At 47.1% G+C, this 24,587-nt stretch overlaps 1 protein-coding gene and 1 long non-coding RNA gene across 2 annotated transcripts in view; one reads left to right on the forward strand and one right to left on the reverse strand.

Annotated features, from left to right (window-relative positions):
- The first annotated feature begins 1,455 nt into the window (after window positions 1-1,455).
- Window positions 1,456-4,643, forward strand: LOC128406517 (uncharacterized). The gene is made up of 2 exons (XR_008328516.1): window positions 1,456-1,729; window positions 4,237-4,643. It is a non-coding gene; the product is annotated as an uncharacterized LOC128406517 (long non-coding RNA).
- Window positions 4,644-5,865: 1,222 nt separating this feature from the next.
- The window catches only part of LOC128406951 (FK506-binding protein 15-like), a 50,797-nt gene continuing 32,075 nt past the window's right edge, over window positions 5,866-24,587 (reverse strand). Inside the window, exons 25-39 of the mRNA XM_053374853.1 lie at window positions 21,679-21,753; window positions 21,030-21,128; window positions 16,930-17,079; window positions 16,094-16,162; window positions 15,184-15,327; window positions 14,892-15,034; window positions 13,702-13,804; window positions 12,721-12,753; window positions 11,715-11,886; window positions 10,541-10,677; window positions 9,837-9,920; window positions 8,943-9,050; window positions 7,211-7,806; window positions 6,324-6,484; window positions 5,866-5,973 (exon numbers count right to left, since the gene is read on the reverse strand). Of these exons, the coding sequence (XP_053230828.1) occupies window positions 5,945-5,973; window positions 6,324-6,484; window positions 7,211-7,806; window positions 8,943-9,050; window positions 9,837-9,920; window positions 10,541-10,677; window positions 11,715-11,886; window positions 12,721-12,753; window positions 13,702-13,804; window positions 14,892-15,034; window positions 15,184-15,327; window positions 16,094-16,162; window positions 16,930-17,079; window positions 21,030-21,128; window positions 21,679-21,753 (2,103 nt within the window). The 3' untranslated portion in view covers window positions 5,866-5,944. The remainder of the gene's footprint in view (window positions 5,974-6,323; window positions 6,485-7,210; window positions 7,807-8,942; window positions 9,051-9,836; window positions 9,921-10,540; window positions 10,678-11,714; window positions 11,887-12,720; window positions 12,754-13,701; window positions 13,805-14,891; window positions 15,035-15,183; window positions 15,328-16,093; window positions 16,163-16,929; window positions 17,080-21,029; window positions 21,129-21,678; window positions 21,754-24,587) is intronic.

Below are 24,587 nucleotides of genomic sequence, written 5' to 3' on the forward strand. Positions count from 1 at the left end.
CGCTTTGACACTCCCTAGGGTAGTGACAAGGGACGCGGGTGGCGCTGTGGGTAAAACCTTAGCGCCGAGGACTTGCCGATCGCATGGTCGGTGGTTCGAATCCCCACAGCGGGGTGCGCTCCCGTCGTTCGGTCCCAGCGCCTGCCAACCTAGCAGTTCGAAAGCACCTCCGGGTGCAAGTAGATAAATGGGGACCGCTTACCAGCGGGAAGGTAAACGGCGTTCCGTGTGCTGCGCTGGCTTGCCAGATGCAGCTTTGTCACACTGGCCACGTGACCCTGAAGTGTCTCCAGACAGCGCTGGCTCCCGGCCTATAGAGTGAGATGAGCGCACAACCCTAGAGTCTGGCAAGACTGGCCCGTACGGGCAGGGGTACCTTTACCTTTACCTTAGGGTAGTGACAAAGCGGGATATCAAATCCAAACTCTTCTTCTTCTTCTTCTTCATCATCATCTTCTTCTTCTTATAAATAGTATCCAGAATTCTTTAATCCTCTCGCATTCCCACCACATGTGTATAAAGGTACCAACCCCACTTTTCCACCTCCAAGAAACATCTGAACTGTTTTTGTACATCTTGGCCAATTTGGCCAGGGTTAGGTACCACCTGTATAACATCTTCATCACATTTTCTCTAAGATTATAGCATGCAGTGAATCTTATGTCCTCCTTCCACAGCCTTTCTCACTCCTCCATATATATTGTGTCCAATATCTTGGGCCCAGTGTATCATAAGCCATTTTAGTTCCTCCTCCTTGACTTCCCAGTCACTTAAGTCACATTCAAAGCAAATGCTTCCCTTCCCCAAAGGATCCTGGGAATTGTAGCTTGTTCGTCGTGGAGCTACATTTCCCAGCTCCCTTAAGCTTAAGTTCCCTGCCTGGCTTCATACACATAATACGTTTAAAGCATGTGTCTTTCCCCCAAAGAACCCTGGAAATCATAGTGCACCCCTCACTGGGCTACAGTTCCAAGCAGTCTTAAACTAAAGTGCCCAGGGTACTTTGAGGGGAATGTGCTTTAAATGTGTGGCATTTGTGCAACCTGGTTGCATATGCAACATACATTTAAATCGCATTTCCCACCTTCAAGTACCCCAAACCCTTAGCAGACTACAGTTCCCAACATTCTTTTGTCGTGAGGGGAAATTGTGTGCTTTAACAATGTAGTGTGTTCACACCCTCAGTTGCTTTACTGTGTAAGTCGCTTTGAGGTACCTGAATGCAAAAATAATTCAAATCCTAACAGATGTTGGTTAGATCGGACAAATAGCTGAAGAGGAAACTGAGCTGGTGTAGCTAATAATGTGGGATTTAAGAGATTTGGTTATGCATCTTACTCTAAACACACATGACATGTTGTAGAAAATAATCCAACTCTGGGATCATCTCTTGAGGTTAATTATTGCACTGAACAAGTGGTGTGTGCCTTTCATTCCGACACATTGCTCCAGTAGTGTTTGCAGCTGAAGCCTACATTTCAAGAAAGTTACAGGAATCTGTTAACAGAAGCATTGCTGATTTTTCCACAATGTCTTATAACGAGCTTGTAAAGCTTGTGTAACCTGGGTAACCAATTCAAAATTTGTGGTCACCAGAACATGCCCTTGCTACAAAGAGCCTGCTGCACCACTGGAACATGGTGTAAGATGAAGGACAAAGATGCAAGGGTGTGGTATCTTTCCCTGTCTCTGCACCTGCATCATCTTCCTCCAGCTCAGAGCCAGAAAGGTAAGACAGAGGTTTGTTTTGGCTCTCTGTTCACACCCGGCAAGTGCAGAATTAAAGCAAGCTGTAGGCTTCTAACCATGTCTGGGACTGCAGAGGGAGTAATTATTTCTATCCCTCAGTGGCTCTAATGTCAAAAGAAGGCCTCAGACCTCCCTCACAAAAGCACATCTGACTCCTTGCCCTGATGAAGGAAGCAAGCAGGCCTTTTTTCTTCTAATAAAGAGTTAACTTCTCTTAATCCATATGATTTCTTGCTGGCTGGCTCGCTGAGAACCAACTACCACAGAAGGAGCATGGTGTGTCCTCCACCAAAGGTACTACCTCTCCTCTAACACCCCACACACTAATAACACACACACAGGTACTGTCCAGGATTCACAATGGCACCCAACACCCAAACATCAATGAAGACCCCCCCACACACACACCTTGAGCACTCTTGAGCTGAATCTAGCGATCATATCTCTACTTGTGGCTGAACATATGCCACAAAACGGGCAGTCATGCCAAACTGAAATTTCAGTCTGCCATCTTGATTCAAAATGGCACCCAACATACAAACAGCAATAAGGTCTGCCGCCCCACCTGGGAACCCTCATGCCAAGTTTGGTATTATGGATGGAGAGCTGTCCAATTGCATAGAGGGCAAATGGGCAAACTATTTCCCAAAATATCAGTCAGGTCAACATATTCCTCCAGCATGACATAGAAAAAGTGTGGGGGTGGGGTGGGGGGGAGAGTTGGACTCCCCAGAGTTGGAAGTAATAGATGGCAGAAAAAGCCAGTGTCTTGTCAATACATAATTCCCGTTAAAAGCTGAAAAGTCATGAGTCCCAGCTCTTGGGAGCAGGAAAGAAGGGGTTGGGAACGATTCACTGATAAATGTATTTATGCACTGGCTCAATGGGAAAACTTTAGAAATTCATTAGAAATCACTCATTGTATCAATCTTCTCCATTCTAATGGCATTTAGGACCCAGGGAAGTGAGCTATAAGGGGAGGGGTGAGTGAGCCCACCATAATCCCTGAGATGTACAGACACATCTGCAGGACCTTCCCAAGGAGTCATGGCCAGTGATATCCAGCCACCTCAATCACAATGCCTATCCATCCTATAGTGGGATGAAGCCGGACAAGACAGAGGGGTGTATTTGATTTGACTCAGGGACCAAGGAGCTGTAAATACTTTCCTTTGTACTGGGATGGGAGTAAGTGTGAAAGACTATATTTGCGTGACAGGGGTATGCCTGGATCTCAGGTTCTACCCGAGACCACACCTTTTCTGTGACAGATCTATGATGTCTTGATGATGCATCCTGAGATGTATTATGGGAAACTTTAAAATACAGATGTAACCATTGATGGGGGCTTCTGGCTGCTTTGTCTTTGTGGCAGTGGGAAGTCTTGTTGCAACAAGAAAAATCAGGCCTACTGGCTGCTGTTTTGTTTCTATCACCTGGCTAAAGTCTCTTGCTTGTGACGCTCAACCTGAACCTATGGGAATCAAGGTTAGGTGATTGTGGGGTGCTCCAAGGACTCCCTGTTACACCTGAAATGGAAGGGTCTGAACTGGCAACCCTGGTGAATAGCCTTTGCTGTTATGTAAGTTTGGAGTGTGTGACAGGTGGGGTGTGTGAAAGAGAAGCTACGAAGCTCTTTGGTATGATAATTATGTTGGAAGCAGGGCTTTTTTCAGCTGAAACTTGCTGGAACTCAGTTCTGGCACATCTCAGGTTGGCGCTATCACTGGCAGAGGAAGGGGTATGTGGGTGCGGCCTGCCCTGGGTGTCATCCCTGTGGGGGAACATCACTGCACCGCTTCCCTGGGACACTCGCCATGCCTCCCTGGGACGCTCGCCACCCCCCCGGGACACCTTGCCCCAGCAGGTGGCTAGCCCCACCCCCACGGGCAGCTAGCCCTGCCCCAGAGTGCACAGCACTAGCTCTGGGCACCATTGCCATTCTAAGAGAATGAGGGAGGTGTTCACGGTGAGTTCTGGCACATCTTTTTCTAGAAAAATGGCACTGGTTGCAGACCCTCCAAGTGTCCATATTTACCAGGGATGTTCCTGATTTAAAGATGCCATCCTGGTTTATGGTTTGATCTTGGAGTGTCCCACTTTTCCTTAGGATGTCCCTATTTTCAATGGAGAAAGGTTGGAGGGTATGGAGTTATCCGTCCCCTGAGCCATCTGAAGGCAATCCTGTATAGGGAAGTTTTTTAAAAAGTAATATTTTATGTTTTTATATATGAGACTTCTGGCGTGGTGCGCTCAGTGGCGGGTCGAGGGAAAGTGCTCTGCATCAGTGGAGCATGGCCTATCACAGTAAACGGGAACTGGGGAAGAGCGAGGCATTTCACAACACTCTGTGCCTGTGAATACTTTCTTTATCCTGAGCAAACCGTTTTCTATGACTGCCTTTTCGGACTGATGAAGCGTGTAGTGAAACCTGTAATATATCCGGAGAACAGGTCTCCTTTTGCCCACTTGCGTTATTCTCACCAGGGTGGTGGCTTTGATTTGCCTTCCTGTGATTGATCCATGCAAACGGCTTTGTGTTTCCAACTCAAGACCTACTGAAGAACATCTCATCCAGTTCAATCTTTGAAGAACAGCTTTGAAAAACTTTTTCATGTTCTCCAGTGTGCTACCCTTGCCATTGTGGCGGCACAGGGCTGCCATTCTGTGACTGGACTTACGCTACTTGTTGAACGGTTCATTTATCCAGTTTGTATAACGTTTATTGCACATGCAACTTGTTAAGATACAGTTGTACATTTATCCCCTCCGTGTTTACAGTATCTCCAGGCTTTGTTTTGCACATGGCACCTTAGTATGTTTGTTGCTTGAATGGTTACAAGTCTAGCTCTATTCTAGTTATTATTCTAGTAAATTTGGTTTTATACTTATAAGCCAGTTTGTGGTGGTGGTGTTTTGCTGCATTATTATTACTGTCACCACATTTGATACTTTTGTATATACTTTGTAGTTTTGTATCAGAGATGAGGAACAAGGCACCGCCTTCTGCATATCCTGAGTTCACCATTCAACCTTTGGGCAAGCCACTCTCTGTTTCAGCCTCCCCACCTGAAATACGAAGAGATTACTAATACTGGCCTCCCTCACAGGACTGGGGTTAATTCTTACCATATCAGGTGTATGTACGTGAAGCACCTAAGGTGCCCTATAAATGGTGAGTGGGTTTTTGGCATATATAATCACACAAATGCCCCTCCCCTTCTTGCCTTGCTAAACTGAAAAAACTAAGGAAACAGGGTTAATTTATTTTAATTGCACTTTATTATTATTTTCTTCAAGATCTGGTTTTGCCAAGGTTCAGAACTGGAGGTGAGCTATGGCAAAAGGTTAAGTCTGGTTTCCACAGAGAGGAGCTGTTCAAGGTGATACCCACCGCTACTCCCAGCAGCAGCTGGGTCAAAAGCGTGTAGGGTACAGGTGTGTTTGGCAGTGGTGAATTAAACAGTCAGGACTTTGAAGCTAGACAAAGTCCCAAATTTACATTTACTACCGAGAGAGAGAGAGAGAGAGTGTCACCCCTCTTCCTGCCAGCAGCCTCAAAAACCACAAGTTAAGGCCACCTCAGCCCAAATGAGCAATCTGGGGAGGCCCACAGGAAAAACTCCAGCTCCATCCATCTCAGCCCCAGATCAGCAATCACTGAAGCTCTTGAGAAAAGAAAGTATTGCCATGGCATTTGCCAGGCCACTCATCCCAGCAGCTACAGGTCATCGTCGTCGTCATCATCATCATCAAAGAGTGGGGTGGGGGGAGGCCGACCCTTAAGGCTCTGAAACTGAGAGAAAGAAAGGCAGGGTTAGGTCACTGCTGCTTGCCAGAGCAGGCTCTGACTCAGGTGGCCAGCTGAGCAGGACCATCAGCAAGGCAAGCGGAAGAAGGAAGCCAAGGATGTGGGCTCTAGCTTTCTCCTAGTAAGTCGCAGGGTTGCCCCTTGTGGGACTCAGCTGGGAGGAAGAGGAGAAAACTGGAAGTAGTTGGCTCTGCTGCCTGTCAGTGGCTATGGCTCCTCCAGCTATTGTTAGTTTTGAATAGTGGACATTGACCCTAATAAAGTGATTGGACTGAAAGCATGCTTGAAACATAAATATGAACATGCCACAAAACCGTAACAATACAGCGCCCCTAACAGCCACAGGAAAGATTGGTGGTGCCCTGGTAACAAAACACCACCACTTTAGTTTATCAAACACCTATTGAGGGCCTCTATGGGTGGCGCTGTGGGTTAAACCACAGAGCCTAGGGCTTGCCAATCAGAAGGTTGGCGGTTCGAATCCCCACCACGGGGTGAGCTCCCGTTGCTCGGTCCCTGCTCCTGCCAACCTAGCAGTTTGAAAGCATGTCAAAGTGCAAGTAGATAAATAGGTACCGCTCTGGCGGGAAGGTAAATGGCGTTTCCGTGCGCTGCTCTGGTTTGCCAGAAGCGGCTTAGTCATGCTGGCCACATGACCCGGAAGCTGTACGCCGGCTCCCTCGGCCCATAGAGCGAGATGAGCACCGCAACCCCAGAGTCGGTCACGACTGGACCTAATGGTCAGGGGTCCCTTTACCTTTACCTATGCCTTCCACCTTAAGCCGTCCCAAATGGCACCATACACCACTGCACCCCCTCAAAGCTCTTACCACCTCGTCGTCGTCGTCTTCTACCAACAGAGTTCCCAGTGCACATGGCTTGGGAGTGGCAGCTTTGAAGAAACCACCCTTGTCCTCAAGAAGACTGCAGGAGAAAAAGACAGAAGGAAAAGGAGAGTGGGAGTGATGCAGTGGTTAACGGACCAGAACCCTGGGAGACCAGAGTTCAAATCTCTACTCAGTCCTGAAGCTCATTGGGTAGTGCCTACCTTACAGGGTTGATGTGGGGGTTAAATGAGGGAGTGGGGGAGTGCTAGCACTGATGTCAATGAATGGAGCAGAGGGTGTTGAGAATTCCATTCCTCCCGTACTGCAGATGTGTGTGGGATTGTTACATGTCACATGTCTGTTTACATTCCAGCACTGATTGTGGGAGTCTTGTGAGAGGAAGTTGAGATATGCTGTTTCCGCTCTGTATAGCTTTTGTTTTTTGCCGCTCTCTCTCCGAGGAAGAAAGACAGAGAGAGGAGCCATGTTTTCTTTGTTCTGTTACGTTTGATTTAATTTGCAATAAATTAGGCTTAGATGTTACTCCTCAAGGCTGAGCTTCTGTTTTGAACTTTGCTCACTGTGTGCTCATGTCCCTGGATATGGGCCACATCAGTGTGACGGGAGACCCGAGGAATGAATCCCAGGCGACGCTGCAGTTGGGGGGAGGCAACAGGCCTCGGCGTTATCACCCAACAAGGGGGAGCCAGGGTCTTCCTTTGTGCCTTAAACCCCATGCTATTAGGGGGTGGGGGGAAGGCACGGAAAGGCAAGAGACTCATAATGGGTACAGTTCCCGTCCCCCTCCCGCCCTGGCACAGACCTGGAATCCGCTTCCGTGGGGCTGGACGCTGGTCTTGGCTGTGAGGCTCCAGCCAAGTCCTGCTGCTTGTCGGCTAGAGCAGCTTGAGAGGTGGGGCCAGCGGTGTGCTGACTTGCCCCACTCTCCTCCTTGCCCTCTGGACCCATTGTGGGCCCCTCCATTGCAGGGGCCATCTCATCCGCCGCTGGATTTGGAGGTGCCAGAATGGCGGTGTCTATTGTGTCCATTTCTCCCTGAGTGCTTGGCCTCTCCTTCTCAGTTCTGGCGGAGAGCCTGAGAGGCGGCCTTGCAGTTTGAGCAGAGGCTGCACGAGTTTGTTCAACCGGGGCTTCCAAAGAATGACCCTCAGGAGCTGCAAAAAGCAGTCTGTCTTGGGCTCCTTCGAGAGCAGTGGATGGAGGACTGCTTGAGCTTTCCTGGAGATTAGCCAAAGGAGCGGGGGATGCCACTGGTGCTGGTTCTCGGAGAGAGTTGCTGTGGGGATCCCCATAAAGGGGTGCGGCACTTGGCTGCTTCCTTTCGGCAGGTCCTTCCTCCTCGGTGCTGCTGCTCCCCCTTTGCTCCTCCTGACTCTCCAGCAGCTGCAGAGTTGTTGTCTGGAACAAGGAGAGGGGAGGGGGGATTATTTGCCACAAAAAAGACTGCAGCCCCTGATGCAAGTACTGTGTAATGGTTGGTCTCTAACCGGGACTCAGGAGACCAGGGTTTGAATCCCTACTCAGCCACACAGGCACAGCTAAGTGACTTTCACTTTGTAGTACCTTAGATACAACCTGTTATTTCTAGAGAGCTGGGCTTCACCCTCTTTGCCGCTCCCATGATTAGTAATATGGGGCTAAATGCCACCCCAATCTCTGACCGGTGCAAGATTCCAGGGGTCTAGGCACTTAGTCTGTGTTTCCTTTGCAAATGAGGCACAGTGTAGACTGTGCTGTCATAATGATATATAATTTATTTACACCTGAGCCTGTAATGGAGGGGGCCCCCAGCATACACTCCAAGAGAGTCCCGTTTTTCCCATTGCTGCAACCTCTAATTCAAACTGTCAGTCTGCATTGTGCTCTGATCCTGCCTCTCCAGCTTGCTGCATTTAACAGACTGAAAGCCGTTTTTCTTTTGATCACACCATAGCCAACTGAAATCCTAAAACTTCCTCCTAACCAAAACTTTGGCACTCTCTTCAAACTCACTATCTCAAAGCTCTGGGTGGGGCTTCACCCATCTGCTGGCTGGTAGAGTGTCTGTCTTGCTGATGGCCCATCTTTCTGTCTGCAGCACATACTGTATACTAAAATTGGATTGATAAAGAGGTTAGCATGATCTCTGCAAATTGGTGAAGTGTTCCATTTTTTAAAGATGTTTAATGTTTGACTATGTTTTATATATGTGTTGGAAGCCACCCAGAGTGGCTGGGTATAAACAAAATCATCATCATCATCATCATCATCATCATCTTCATTATTAGTTCTCTAATGGCCCACCTCTCAAGCGATCTCCTCAACACAGGAAGCTGAGTCCAGCTGTTAAGCGCCTGACTTTCAGTTTCACTCTCCAAGCTGTGATTAAATTCTAACACTTATTAAACCCAGTAGTTATGGGCATCTTGCACCCAAAACTCTGGCACCCAAACTCCTGACATTTGGAACCATACAAAAAGGAAGAGAAATGATAGACCAGTTCACTCAATCTGCATCTTATTCAGGTGTCAGGATCCATCTGCCCTGGGCTGTACCTTGATGGCGTTCAGGACGATACGCAGGACCTCCTGGCCGGTATAGGACTCCTCTAAGTTGAACTGGCCCCGCAGGGACTGGAAGACCTCGTTCATGATCTTCTTCACCTGGGGCAGGATGATGCCAAAGAGTCAGAAGGCAGGGAAGCAACACCAGCAAGGACAGTGGGCTTTCAAGAGCTTCTGGACAGCCAAATGTGGTGATGATTTCATTTATTCATTTATTTTACAACGAACATACATTATCGGGATAGCATCCACGTGCCAAGCGATGGATGACATTGAATTGTGCTGTTCAGACTAACAGGTAACAACTCCTGATTGAAGTTACAGAAGTGTGGATTGCTATTGCTTTTGCTGAATGTGATTAAGATTTCTCTCCACTGCTTGTCCCCCACCCCCGCCACTTTCCTTAACACTTCTTATTTCAAGAGCACTTCAGGATTTGTTACAGAGAGAGGAACACATCTGTGTGTATTTTTAGGAGATACCTTATTTGTGAGACTGTAAACTGTTTTAAACTGTTGTTAACTGCTGTTGCCTCTGCCAACCTGGTGCCCTTCCAAAAGTTTGGGACCAATTAGGCAAGCCACATTTGACACTGTACTATGGACAGGGAGTCCAGTGTCTCTCTCTACAGATTGTATACAAGGTAAACTCCCACTCAGCTGCCTGCATAGAATTTTTCAGGGTCCTCTAGCCTTTGACAACATGTAATTTATGAGTTGCTTTTTCAGCTAACGCTAAGCTCTCTATATATTTGCATCAAGCAGTTCAGTCTCTGCATTATTACACAGCATCACACTGGCTCACAGCACAGATGTGTAACAAGCCTGTGGGACACGTTGGAACCGCAGACCCTCCATCAAGACGTTTTAAGAGAGCCCCACTGACCTTCCCTTTCACAGGCTCTGGCTGTTCCTGCTGTGGTGACAGCTTCTCGTTCTCTGAGCTTCTTGTGGTTTTAAGCAGGGAAAGCTAGAAGAAAACCAGCATTGACTAAGTGGCGGTCCGCAGAACACAGTTCAGTAGCCCTTGTAATAAACAGTAAGCAGAGAGGCCTACGGCAGGCATGGGAAGCCAGCCAAGTGAGCAGAGGTGTTCCAAGGAAAGGTGGCTCCTGCCCATTGAGGTGGGTGGGGCAGAAGGCAAGGAGCCCAATGACAGGCAGAGCCACATCCTGATTGGCTGTAAGGAAGAAGGCAAGCCAGTGGTGGCTGGGTGAGGGCAGTGCCCTGCTTGCCTAATAGACTAGACTCCACCGACTGACCTCTTGGGGGCCGCCTCCCAAGAGTAAAGGTAGGTGGAGCAGCATACGTTAATTTCCCCACTTGTCCCTTTCAACCCTCCATTTAAGAATGAAAGAAGAAGCCCAGCCAGATGGGGGGGGTATAGATTATTTCATCATCATCATCATCATCATCATCATCATCATCATCATTATTAGATCTTCCAGGGAGGCAAAGAACAGTCAAGGGTGCAAAGCTGGGGGAGAGGGGGAGGGGTGTGGCACTGGGAGAATCCTAAGGGTCAGAGAGAGTTTTCCAGGGAGCCACTTCTGGCCTCGGGTGATGACTTTTGCCACCCCTGGGCACTACCTTCTCCAGATTCTCCTTCTTAACGCAGATATCAGCCAGCTCCTCTTCCAGGGCTGCCACCTTCTCATCCAACTTCTTCCCACTCAGCTTCTCCTCCTGGTACCTGCTTTTCATGTCGTCAGACGATTTCTGAAGTTCTGTGGATGTGGGGCACAGAGCCGGTTACAGTGCATGTCCTTGTTTCCATCCACTGCTGTAGCTAAGCCTAAGTACAGCGCCATCTGCACTATATGCGTCAAACACTCACAGCTTCCCACAAAACATTCTGGGAACTGAGAACATTCTCTTAAGGGTGCTGAGAGGTGGTGGGACCCCTGGTCTGCCACCACCCCCAGCTACAATTCCCAGGCTGTTAAACTATGCTGGAAATGGCCACTTAAGCAGGGCTCTCTACTATTGGCAGCTGGAACAAACCACACTTCTCAGGATTCCTTGGGAGAAAGCCATGACTGACTGCAGTGGCATGATAACGCTGTATAGTGTGGATGGGGCCTCCGTGTAACTTTAAAGACATACAGGTGAAACTTGAAAAATTAGAATATCATGGAAAAATTCATTTATTTCAGTAATTCAACTTAAAAGGTGAAACTAATATATGAGATAACTCATGACATGCAAAGGGAGATATGTCAAGCCTTTATTTGTTATAACTGTGATGATCATGGTGTTTATAGACATATCACATGTTTCTTCTCACTATTACACCGCTCCGCTCTTGCATGCAGGGCAAGGAAGGTGCAGAATCTGCACAAACCCATTTTCTATTATGTTACATTATGTTAATGTTACTTATTGTTTGTAAGCTGGAGATTCATTTCAACAAAAAGCAGCATAGAAAAACAATCAATCAAGTTTGTAGAGATCAGAAGCTTGCCCTTTTTAAAAGGATGGAATTAAAGTCCAGAGTCTTTTTGGAGATTTTGTGTCTGAGTCTTTAACAGCTACACTGCAGGAGGCCCTAAGGAGCAGGAACTCCAGAGGTTGCTGGACTCCAACGCCCATCATCCCTGGCTACGCTTGCTGGGGCTCATGAGAGGTGAAGGCCAGTAATATTTGGAGGGCCACAGGCTCCCTATCAGCAAGCTAAAGAATTTCCTAGGATGATAAAACTACCCTGCATGTGCTTCGATTGTGCTCTTCTGCTATTTCAGCGCCTCCTCTCAGCTTCCCTTACCCGCCAGCTGTGCCTGCAGTTGGTTGACCAGGGCTTTCTGCCTCTCCGACTCTGTCAGGGCTTCATTCAGTTGGGAGTGGTAATCCATCCCCTTCTTCTGAAGACAGATCAACCTCTGCTGGATTTGGGAGATCCGCACCATGCTTTCCGCTAGCTTCTTGCTGATCCTGACCTGCAACGCAAAGGAGCAGAAGAGACAGGCGAACATATGGGGAAGGAGAGCCCACAAGACGTTTCCTGGGAGGATGCAAGAGCTGTGCTTTTGGAGGCTCCCAAATGCTAAGAATGAGTCTCCCAGGGAACACCCTGAAGAACAAGGCTATGAGGAGCGGGAGGAGGCAGAAGCCTTGGGCTTTTTAGTTAATTCAGGAGAAAGCATGCACGACAAAGGTGCATAAAATGGAGAGCAGAAAAGATTTCCCCAGAAAATTCAGGACAGACAAAAGAAAGGACATCTTCACACAGCAGAGCTCTCTCCCACAAGATGGAATGAAGGCCACCAAGTTGGATGGCTTTAGCAATGGAGCAGGAAAAGCTATCCACAGCCAGCAGCCACAAGGTCTCCCTCCACCGTTGGAGGCAGCATGCTGTTCCTGGGAATTGCAAGTGGGTGAGCGCAGATCCTGCTTGTAGAATTCCCTTTTGGGACATCTGGTTGTGAGAATAAGACGGGCTTTGGGCCTGATCCAGCCAGGCAAAAGCACTCAAGGAGGGTGCAATGTAGGACTGGTGAGGGTGCGTGGCTTGGAAGGAGTTTTGAGGGCCAGACACATAGGCCTGGAAGGTGGCCTTTGGTCCAGGGGCCTGGAGTCCCCCCATCCCTGATTTAGGAAAACCCATTGTCACTGAAGCTGGGATGCCAAAGCACAGAGAGGCTTCGCAATGAGAGACCCCTGCAGAAGGCGTGGGGTTTTCCCCTGCTAGAAGTATGAAATGGTGACCTGGAAAGTATGAAGGGAGTAAGGAAGTGCTCAGGTAATCAGGACACCCAAGGACAATGCCTCACCTGGTCCCACCCCTGATCCAGTGGCGGCATGTGCTAGAGAGAAAAGCGGCGACAAGGAGAGGAGAGTTAACACCACCAGAAGCAAGAACAGCAAGAGGGGAGAAGGTTTTATCAAAAGAGGCAATGGCATTCTGGGTTAAGAGCACTCTGCTTGTTCTGTGGTCCAAGGGCTGATTATATCACTCAAAATCCCAGCGGCCTCAGGGTAAGATGCATGGAAGATCCCTTAATGGCAGGGTTTGCATGCTGATGCCCAAGCAAGAACAGGCCACAGCAATCCTAGACTTGCATGCTCTCCCCTTACATCTCCTCCTCTCATGCGGCCAGGAACCCTGACACTTATGCCTAGCCATGGTTTGCTGTGTTGCCTGGGACAATGAGCTGCAGCTAACATCAACTATGGTTAATATCAAACACACCAACTTCAAATGTTTGTTCCAATAAGCTAACTTCAGAAACTAATTCTACTTAACATTAATGGCTGTTCTCAGTCCAGACAACAGAGGAAGCAGCAGTTACCTAGAAGTGGAAACTCTCACACCCTTCTTCTTGGCTGCATAGGAGGAAGTGAGGGGGACGTTCACTGTGTTTGCTCACGTCATGCCAATCCACAGTTTAGCATGGCATGTGAATGCAGCCAATGAGATCTTACTGTAGACCAATGTGGTGCATTTTTTTTTAGTCACTGTGTTAAATTTTAAAGGGACATTCTGTTGTTCTCTCAAATTCAACCTGAGGTGCTTTTCAAAGGATTACCTGAAGCTTATGAATCTTTTACCTGTATGTGCATGTATACCTAGCCAGTCATTTGTTCTATTTTGTTGTTGCTGCTGCTCAGAAACGTAGCTTCTTTCTGGCCTGCAGGCAAAGGGGAATAGTGACCTGCACTAGCGATTGTGAACTCCTGGGATAGCACTTGCCTTCCCCACAGCCTCAGTCACTTGGCCTTCCTGTTGTGGCTGTCACACTGCCAGGGCTTACCTTCTCCTGTTCAGCATGTAGGACCCTTGCCTGGGTGTGCTTCATGGTCCTCTGCAGTGAGCTATTGCTCTGCTCAAATATCAGGTTGCTCTGCTCCACATAGCTGGGGGAAGAATTGTGTTTTACACATGGGAATGTTTGCATGATTTGATACTTTCCATCCTCTCATGTAAAAAAAGAAATCAAGGCAGTATCATATGTAGATCTCACTTTTCAAAAGCCACCCTAGGAGAGCTTCTATCCTTTATATCAGAATCGTAATAGTTCTTATTTGAGCTCCAAGGAGCTCAAATACTGGTATATAGTTTTCCTCCCTTTTTTATCTTCACAACAAGCCTGTGAGGTAGCTTAGGCTGAGAGAGAGTGACTGGCCCAAGGTCACCTTCATGTCAGAGTGGGGATTGGAACCCTGGTCTCCCAGATCTTACTCTGACAGACCCTCTTAACTGCTATCCCACACTGGCTATATTCCTGTATTCCTCTATTTGTCCATCCAGCCCAGTACTGTCCACTTTGACTGGCAGCAGCCTTGGGTTGAATGGGGATTGAGCCAGGCCACCTGAGCTTTAGGCTCCCTGCAGTATGGAAGGAAGGGAGTTAACAAACCTGAGCATAGTAGGAAGAGTCTGTTAAGGGGTAGGATACTCAACTGGCCTTTGGTACTCTTCCTCGGCCAAGCCCCTCACCAACCCCACCTCATGACCTCCCCAAGGGAGCTTTAGCCTGGCTGGAATGTGTCCTTGAACTGTGACAGTGCAGCTTGCTTCCCTGGACAGGGAGAGGTGTGTGCAGAAAGAAGCCCCACATGGTGTATTTTCTGGCTGCACAGAAGGCAGGAGCAGCATCTGTTGCTCTGTCCACTGGAGCCCCAGCCCAGCCCTGGAATGTGGCCCCTGCCAGGTTGTCTATGAGACAAGGTGGCCCTCAGGATTCTTTGGAGGAAGCCACGGCTGTTGAAAGTGGCATGGTGCTATTTGGAACGTATGATTTATTGTGATTTATTGAATTTGTATACCGGACTTCATCCACCCAAGGTGGTACAGTGCAGATGGGGCCTGAGTTATGCAGCTGAGGTGAAGGCTTAAAGCCTCAAACACAGAGGTGGCAACCTGTTTACTGCAGAGTTAGGATGCGACAACTGGGAGAATGGAAGCCTTAAAAGCTAAGGGCACCCTCAATTTATTTCTCACCCTGGCTTTGGAGCAGGTGTAGGAGGAGTCAGCCAGGCTGGGTCTGTAGCGGGGCTTTCTGATTGTGGCGCTGGTGAAGGTGTGAAGGAGTCCCTGGGGCCCAGGCTCTGTCCGGCGGAGTCAGCGCCCTTTGCAAACCACACCTAAGGGAGCAAAAGAGGGGCATCATGGAGTCTGGTCAAGGCAACCACTGCCTCCATTTGTAGAACCTTATCCAGGTGGTAGACTGACCACCCAACAACCTTCTGAGGTTCTCTTGGATGCTAACATGTTGGGAGGAAGACATACTCACCCGTTTGACTTCCACCTCAAAGGCCAGGGTCGAGTCCGGAGGAATGCGTTCAGCTTCTGCCAAAGGCCTGTAAACCAATGCTGGCGGGATGAGGAGGAACCGCCTGCCTCCTCTTTTCATGCCAATTATCTCATCTTCCCAGCCCTTCAAGTTCCAGAAATGGAGAACCAAGGAGAAAACAAATTTGGGTGACCGCCTTCACTAAGGGCCAACAGCATCTGTGTGTGTTTTTGTCAGGTTGGTAAAGGCTGGTCGAGAGCAGGGCACAGGAATACTGACAGTTCTCTTGCAGTCTTGAGGAAAGTAGCTTTAAGCAGGGATGAATACCATTCCCTCCGGGGCAACCTTCTTGGTGGGGAGGAGCATGCCAGGAGTGGGCGGGGCTAGAGGGGAAAGTGGGAGGGGCAACAAATGTAATTTTTACCTTTGTACAATAGGCTACTTTAGACACCCACTCACACTTCCCCCTCTGTCTCTCATCCAGGACAGCGAGAGGCAACATTGGAGGTCCAGGACTGTTTTGGTCCAGGCCACAGAGCAGGCTTGGCAAGGGGCATGGCCTGGGGTGAATCCTGAGGGCCAGTTTCAGTCCCTGCTGGGCCTGAGGTTCCCCACCCCTCCTGTAAAGAAAGGGCAAGCCTGACTGACCAGTAGGGCAGGATCAGGAATTTTGCAGGGATCGAGGGACCCTGTTTGGGCCTCCCACTCCAGCAGATCCTGGTAAGCGTAGACAAGCTGGGACAGCTACCTGCCTGCGGTTCTTGAGGAAGCCATTTGATCAGGGTTTGAGCTCAAAAAACATCACTGCTATTCAGCCTTCCACACAGCCCGGGCTGCTGAACTCTTGAACTGGAGGCAAGAATCCCTAACTGGGATTTTGCATTGCAGTGGGAAGATAGCGCCATCTTACCTTGATGATTTTACCAGAGCCTAGCTTCACACGCAGCAACTTTGTGTTGTATATATTTGAGTCGAAAACCTGTTCCAAAAGTGGAAGGTCAATGGGGTGAAATTACTTTTAATGCAAAGGTAATAGGTTCACGTTCCGCTACTCCCACTGCTGAGCCAACAGCAATGAGTATTGAAGGACGCGGCACAGCTCAGGGACACAGCACCTGTTTTGCAGGCAGCCGGTTCCACGTTCAACCCTGGCATCTCCAAGTAAGGTCAGGGAAAGGCTTTTGCTTGGAAGCCTGGAGAGCTACTGCCAGTCAATGTGGGTGATGCCAACCTAGACCAGTGGCCTGATGCAGTGCAAGGCAGTTTTCTATGTTGAATCCCCTACCTAGCGGTGCCTCCCATGTTGCAGATTGGGTAAAATGAGGTTGAGAAATAGGATCTACACCTTGGAGACAGGTGTAGCTCAGGGCCTAACAGCATGTGCTTCCCAGGAAGAAGGTGCTGGGTTCCCTCCCTGGCATCCCCAGTTGAGAAAGGGCGGCAAGGCTGGGCAAGGCCCCACCTCTGGAGAGCAACCAATGCAAGCCCCGTGGAAAAGCACTGGCTAGAGCTCATTGGGGATGGGGTCAAATGCACATTGAGCTGTGAAGCAAGCTGGGTGAGCCTTAGCAAGTCCCTCTCCTGTTTCATTTCCTTGCAATGTTATTGAAGGGCAAAAGGATGGGGTTGTGGGAGAAAAGGGCTGTATGCAATCTATAAACCAGGAGTGGGAAAGCTGTGGCCATGCAGTGCTGCTAGAGACTTCAACCCCCATCATCCCCAGACACCCCCTCTGCCAGGTCTCACCTGCCCAAGACTACCGTTCTGGAACAGCCAGCCTGTAAAAGTGATCTCCAGGACATCTCCAGTCGCCACACCTTGGCCGTCTCCGAGAACAAGATCCTGGCACATCACTGAGTCAGGAGAACGGCTGCTGTTATACTTGGCAATGCACAGCTGCAAGGAGGAAGAATCATAGAATCATAGAATCATAGAGTTGGAAGAGACCACAAGGGCCATCGAGTCCAACCCCCTGCCAAGCTGGAAACACCATCAGAGCACTCCTGACATATGGTTGTCAAGCCTCTGCTTAAAGACCTCCAAAGGAGGAGACTCCACCACACTCCTTGGCAGCAAATTCCACTGTCGAACAGCTCTTACTTTCAGGAAGTTCTTCCTAATGTTTAGGTGGAATCTTCTTTCTTGTAGTTTGGATCCATTGCTCCATGTCCGCTTCTCTGGAGCAGCAGAAAACAACCTTTCTCCCTCCTCTATGTGACATCCTTTTATATATTTGAACATGGCTATCATATCACCCCTTAACCTCCTCTTCTCCAGGCTAAACATGCCCAGCTCCCTTAGCCGTTCCTCATAAGGCATCGTTTCCAGGCCTTTGACCATTTTGGTTGCCCTCCTCTGGACACGTTCCAGTTTGTCAGTGTCCTTCTTGAACTGTGGTGCCCAGAACTGGACACAGTACTCCAGGTGAGGTCTGGCCAGAGCAGAATACAGTGGCACTATTACTTCCCTTGATCTAGATGCTATACTCCTATTGATGCAGCCCAGAAATGCATTGGCTATTTTAGCTGCCGCGTCACACTGTTGGCTCATGTCAAGTTTGTGGTCAACCAAGACTCCTAGATCCTTTTCACATGTACTGCTCTCAAGCCAGGTGTCACCCATCTTGTATTTGTGCCTCTCATTTTTTTTGCCCAAGTGCAATACTTTACATTTCTCCCTGTTAAAATTAATCTTGTTTGTTTTGGCCCAGTTCTCTAATCTGTCAAGGTCGTTTTGAAGTGTGATCCTGTCCTCTGGGGTGTTAGCCACCCCTCCCAGTTTGGTGTCATCTGCAAATTTGATCAGGATGCCCTTGAGTCCATCATCCAAGTCGTTGATAAAGATGTTGAATAAGACTGGGCCCAAGACAGAACCCTGTGGCACCCCACTAGTCACTCTTCTCCAGGATGAAGAGGAACCATTGATGAGCACCCTTTGGGTTCGGTCAGTCAGCCAGTTACAAATCCACTGAGTGGTAGCATAGTCAAGACCGCATTTTACCAGCTTCTTTACAAGAATATCATGGGGCACCTTGTCAAATGCCTTGCTGAAATCAAGGTAGGCTACATCCACTGTGTTCCCTTCATCTACCAGGCTTGTAATTCTGTCAAAAAACGAGATCAGGTTAGTCTGACATGACTTATTTTTCAGAAATCCATGCTGACTATTGGTGATCACAGCATTCCTTTCTAGGTGCTCACAGACTGTTTGCTTAATGATCTGCTCCAGAATCTTCCCTGGTATTGATGTCAGACTGACTGGGCGGTAATTATTTGGGTCCTCTCTTTTCCCCTTTTTGAAAATAGGGACAACATTTGCCCTTCTCCAGTCTGCTGGGACTTCGCCTGTTCTCCAGGAATTCTCAAAGATGACTGCCAGTGGTTCTGAGATCACATCTGCCAGTTCTTTTAATACTCTTGGATGCAGTTCATCTGGCCCTGGAGACTTGAATACATCTAAACTAGCCAAGTATTCTTGTACTATCTCCTTAGTTATTCTGGGCTGTTTTTCCTCTGCTGAATCATTTGCTCCAAATTCTTCAGGACGGGCATTGTTTTCTTTATCGGAGAAGACTGAGGCAAAGAAGGCATTGAGGAGTTCAGCCCTTTTTGTGTCCCCTGTTTGCATTTCACCATCTTCTCCTCTGAGTGACCCCACTGTTTCTTTGTTCTTCTTTTTGCTACGAACATACCCATAAAAGCCTTTTTTGTTGCTTTTAACCTCTCTAGCAAGCCTGAGTTCATTCTGTGCTTTAGCTTTTCTGACTTTGTGTCTACACGTGCTGGCTATTTGTTTGAATTCCTCTTTGGTGGTTTCCCCCCTTTTCCATTTTTTGTACACATCCTTTTTTAATCTTAACTCAGTTAAAAGTTCTTTAGATAGCCACCCTGGCTTCTTTAGGCACCTTCTATGTTTCCGTCTCATTGGTATTGCCTGAAGTTGTGCTTTTACTATCTCCCTCTTAACAAACTCCCAGCCATCATGAACTCCCTTTCCTTTTAGTATTACTGTCCATGGGATCTCACCCAGCACTTCCCTAAGTTTTATGAAGTCTGCTTTCTTAAAGTCAAGAAATTGAGTCCTAGTATGCTTGGCTGCTCCTTTCCGCTGTATAGTAAACTTCAGAAGAGCATGATCACTCGCGCCTAATGATCCTTCCACTTCTACCCCACTAACCAGGTCATCAACATTGGTCAGGACCAGATCTAAATTGGCTGTTCCTCTTGTTGCTTCTCCCACTTTCTGGACAATGAAGTTGTCTGCAAGGCCAGTGAGGAATCTGTTTGACCATATGCTCTTGGCTGAGTTTGACATCCAACAAATATCCGGGTAATTGAAGTCCCCCATTACTACTATCTCCCTTCCTTTTGCATGCTTGGCCATCTGTTCCAGGAAGGCATCATCTATGTCCTCCGTTTGGCTTGGGGATCTATAGTAAACTCCCACAATGAGGTCACTGTTATTCTTCTCTCCCTTAATTTTGACCCAAATGCTCTCACTTTCGCTTTGAGGTTCTAAATCTTGGATCTCTTCACAGGTATACACATCCCTGACATATAACGCCACTCCTCCTCCTTTCTTGTCTGAAATAGATTGTATCCCTCCATTATTACATTCCAGTCGTGGGACTTATCCCACCAGGTTTCAGTGATGCCTATTATGTCATATTTAGTTTGCTGTACCAAGAGCTCAAGCTCATCTTATTTCCCATGCTTTGCGCATTAGTGTATAGACATTGAAGTCCATTAATCATTCCCCCGTGTCTCTTATTTAAGGATTTTTTCCTCCCACCACTAGGTCTGCGTGCTGTTTGCTCCATTCGGTCCATGACATTTGGATGATCATCTTCATCTATTGATAGACTCCTACCTTCAGGAGCACTGTCTCCCTCCCCCACATTAGTCAGCTTAAAGCCCTCCTGATGAGGTTTCTGAGATTTTTTGCAAAAGCATTCCTCCCAACCGTTGTGAGGTGCAGCCCATCGCTTGCCAGAAGTCCATCTTCAAGAAACTGCAGTCCGTGATCTAAGAATCCAAACCGTTCCTGTTTACACCATTTGCGAAGCCAGTTGTTCACTTCCACTATTTCCCCCTCCCTCCCTGGACCACGTCGTTCAACTGGGAGGACAGATGAGATGACAATTTGTGCGTTTAATTGCTTCAATTTCCTGCCCAGAGCCTCGTAATCTCTTTTGATCTTCTGGAGGCTATTGCTTGCAGTGTCATTGGTTCCCACATGAACCAAGAGGAGGGGGTATTTGTCAGTGGGTTTTATGATTCCTTGCAGTCGTTCAGTTACATCTTGGATCTTAGCCCCGGGGAGACAGCACACTTCCCGAGACATCTTGTCAGGCCCACAGATCACTGCTTCTGTTCCCCTCAGTAGGGAATCCCCTATCACCACTACGCGCCTCCTCTTAGGTCTGGTCGGGGTTCTTCCGTGAGCTGTCCGTTCCAAGGTCACCTGCACATTCCCTGAGGACTGACTTTGCGGCTCGTCTTCATATACCTGAGCGACTGTAATGAGGGAGAGATCCTCTAATGGAGTCTGCTCTTCGTCTTCCATGCTAGGGGAGAGCACCTCAAAGCGATTTGTGTTATTAGCCTGCATTGTCACCCGCACCTATGCAATCTGGCCCAGTGTAGCACTGGCTGAAGACCCCAGGGGCCTGAAAAACGCCCCAACTGGCTACACCACCATTCCTTGCCCTCCCTGGATGCTTCTTAGTAGTTGGCAGAGAAAGCATCTGGTGACTGATGCAAGAGAGCTGACCTCCCACGAACACTAGTTCAGTGTCTGCAGGACAGCCACCCCCCACCCCAAAATGCAATGCACGCCTCTGGCACCTGTTTGCTGAAGTTCACAGCCGCCATTTCTGATTCAAACATGATGGACCAATTCTGCCTCTGATCATCATAAAATGTGCAGTAGTTGTTGGGCTGCACCTGCGGAAAGAGAAAGGAGAAAGTGGAATTCTGAGCAGCAGACAGCCTCTGCTCAAAACAACTTTCTTCCTGATAGGTATTGCTAAAGACCTTGGGTTGTGTCCCAATGTTAGCCCTACTCAGAGCAGACCCATGAAAATTGATGGACATGATGAACTTTGGTGCATTAATTTCAGTGAGTCTACTCTGAGCACACACACACATCAACATATGTAGTGTGTCATGTTTAGAAATGGAAAAATGCTATAGGATTTTGGGGTGGAGGGCTACCCCAAGGGATGTAAGCTACAGTAGGACAGAGGGCAGAATGTCATCTACTTTACTTTGTTACCTCTAGGTAAGTGTTTTAACCATAGAGTGGCGCCTTGGATCTAACACTACTCAAATCTAATGGGTTGCAACAAGCATTAGCCCTACTCAAAGCAGACCCACTGAAATTAATTGACCACAGCTGAGACCTCATATGCAATGTGCATTTCAAACCACCAAAGAATTCTGCTTAGCTTCAGCCTATGCCATGGTCCTTGCAGGCCTTAACGTCAAAGCTTACCGTGAATACAAACCAGGCATGGATGCTGGCGGTCGCAATCTGCTGCAGCTGGCTGATATAAAGAAGCACTCTGTACTGGATTCCACAAGAGACGGAAGGACAGAAGAAAACAGGAGCAAAAGTGAGGAATCAAAAACTACGGGGCTGGCTGTTTTCAAAAGCACCTGGAGCTCTTCTTATACCATGTAGCATTTCCACAGCACCCCAACACCCAAATGACACATTAACATACAAATACATCAGAGGTGTTCATCGTAGGAATTGCTTTGGTTGCAGGTGCCTGGCTTAATTACATGTGGAATGACTTCGTTACAATGGAGCAGGCGTGGGGAGCCTTTGGTGCTGAGCTACAACACCCATTGGCTCTTGCCAGCATGGCCAGTGGAGAGGGATGATGGGAGCTGTCGTTCAGGAACATCTGGAGAACCAAAGGCTCCCTACACCTGGAGAAACCAAGGGGTGAGATCTGTCCTTTTCTGCCCAATTAGCTAAACAAGAATGACATCCCAGTATTTTATCCTGTCCCCACCACCCTCACCTGCAACAGGAGAGTGGGACAAGGCAATCATACCAGAGTCTTCCTGGAATAAACGCATATGTTTCCTGACATATTTTATCTGTTGATTGTAAAACACCTGTGAATCCTTTCATAGCAAAGTGGGGCAAAACAAACCACTGAAGAGCTAGCTGACTGGGCTGAAAAGGACAGAGACTGTGAGACAAAAGACTTTTGAGTCAGCCAATAAATGTGGGAAATTACTGGCGTGGCAGTTGAAAAAAAGACAGAAGTTAAATACGATTACAAATCTTGAGATTGATGGGAAAAATATACAGAACCCGGAGGAGATAAGAAGGTGTTTCCAGAGATATTTCAAACAACTTTATATGCAAGGGCCGCAGAAAGAAACTGAGATAGACCAATTCTTAAGAACCAATGGATTACAAAAAATATCTCCAGAAAATAAATTAATATTGAATCATCAAATTACAGAACAAGAAATTGAAGGTGCCATTCAGAACATGCAATTGGGCAAATCGCCAGGACCGGACGGACTAACCTCCAAATATTATAGGACTCTGAAAGACTTTTTAATTCAACCATTAAAGGAGGTGTGTAATGAGATTTTGGAAGGGAAAAAGGCGCCTGAATCGTGGAAAGAAGCATTCATCACATTGATACCCAAGACAGAAGCTGAAAAGACACAACTAAAGAACTACCGTCCCATCTCCCTCCTGAATGTGGATTACAAAATTTTTGCAGATATTTTAGCTAATAGACTTAAAAAAGTGTTAGCGGAAGTAATACACAAGGACCAGGCAGGCTTTCTTCCAGGCAGACACTTATCTGATAACACAAGGAATATAATTGACATTTTGGAGTTGTTGCAAATGAATATTAATACGAAAGCTGTGTTAGTTTTTATTGATGCGGAGAAAGCCTTTGATAATATCTCTTGGAGTTTTATGAAGAAAAATTTGAAAGGGATGGGAGTGGGACAGGGGTTCAAAAATGGTATAGGAGCAATTTATTCAGAACAAAAAGCAAAATTGATTGTAAACAATGTGGTGACTGAAGATTTTATGATAGAAAAAGGAACACGTCAGGGTTGCCCTATCTCTCCATTATTATTTATCTCGGTCCTGGAGGTGTTGCTGAACATGATTAGAGGGGACCGGTCTATTAAAGGAATACGGGTCGGAGCTAAACAATATAAATTGAAAGCTTTTGCAGATGATTTGGTGTTAACTTTACAGGAGCCGGAATCTAGTATGAAAAGAGCTTTGGAATTGATTAAAGAATTTGGTCATGTGGCAGGATTTAGATTAAACAAGTCAAAAACTAAAGTATTAGAGAAGAATTTAACTCCAATGGAAAAGGACAGGTTTCAGAATGAAACAGGTTTAACTGTGGTTAAGAAAGTGAAATACCTAGGGATTAATATGACTGCGAAAAATTTGAACTTATTTAAAGAGAACTATGAGAAAAGTTGGTCAGAAGTTAAAAAAGACTTAGAAATTTGGTCTAATTTGAAGCTTTCCTTGCTGGGTCGAATTGCAGCTATAAAGATGAATGTTTTGCCAAAAATGTTATTTCTGTTTCAATCTTTGCGAATTTTGGACAAGATGGACTGTTTCAAGAAGTGGCAGAGAGATATTTCTAGATTTGTCTGGCAGGGCAAGAAACCCAGAATAAAGTTTAAAATTTTAACTGATGTAAAAGAAAGAGGTGGATTTGCCCTGCCAGACCTTAAATTGTACTATGAATCAGCAGCATTCTGCTGGTTAAAAGACTGGCTGCTTCTTGAGAACACGGACATTTTGGATTTAGAAGGTTTCAACAATGTTTTTGGGTGGCATGCATATCTGTGGTACGACAAGGTTAAAGCTCATAAGGCATTTAAAAACCATATTGTCAGGAAATCTCTGTTCAATGTCTGGACAAGATATAAAGACTTGCTGGAAAGCAAAACCCCAAGGTGGTTGTCACCTATGGAAGCTAAGGCTCAGAAAAAGCTCAATATGGAGGCCAAATGGCCAAAATATTGGGAAATTTTGGAACAAGAAGGTGACAGATTGAAACTGCAGAGTTTTGAGAAATTAAAAGACAAAGTGCGAGATTGGCTTCATTATTATCAAATAAGAGAGGCCTACAATTTGGACAAAAAAATTGGCTTCCAGGTGGAGAAATCAAAATTGGAAACAGAACTGTTAGAACCCAAAACTAAGATTTTGTCAAAGATGTATAACTTGCTGTTGAAATGGAATACGCAAGATGAAACGGTTAAATCAGCAATGATTAAATGGGCGCAGGATATAGGTCATAACATTATGTTTGCTGACTGGGAGCAGTTGTGGACCACCGGTATGAAGTTTACGGCATGCATTGCCTTAAAGGAGAATATTATGAA

Source organism: Podarcis raffonei, chromosome Z, assembly GCF_027172205.1.
Source record: "Podarcis raffonei isolate rPodRaf1 chromosome Z, rPodRaf1.pri, whole genome shotgun sequence".
In the NCBI taxonomy this organism is placed as follows: Eukaryota; Metazoa; Chordata; class Lepidosauria; order Squamata; family Lacertidae; genus Podarcis; species Podarcis raffonei.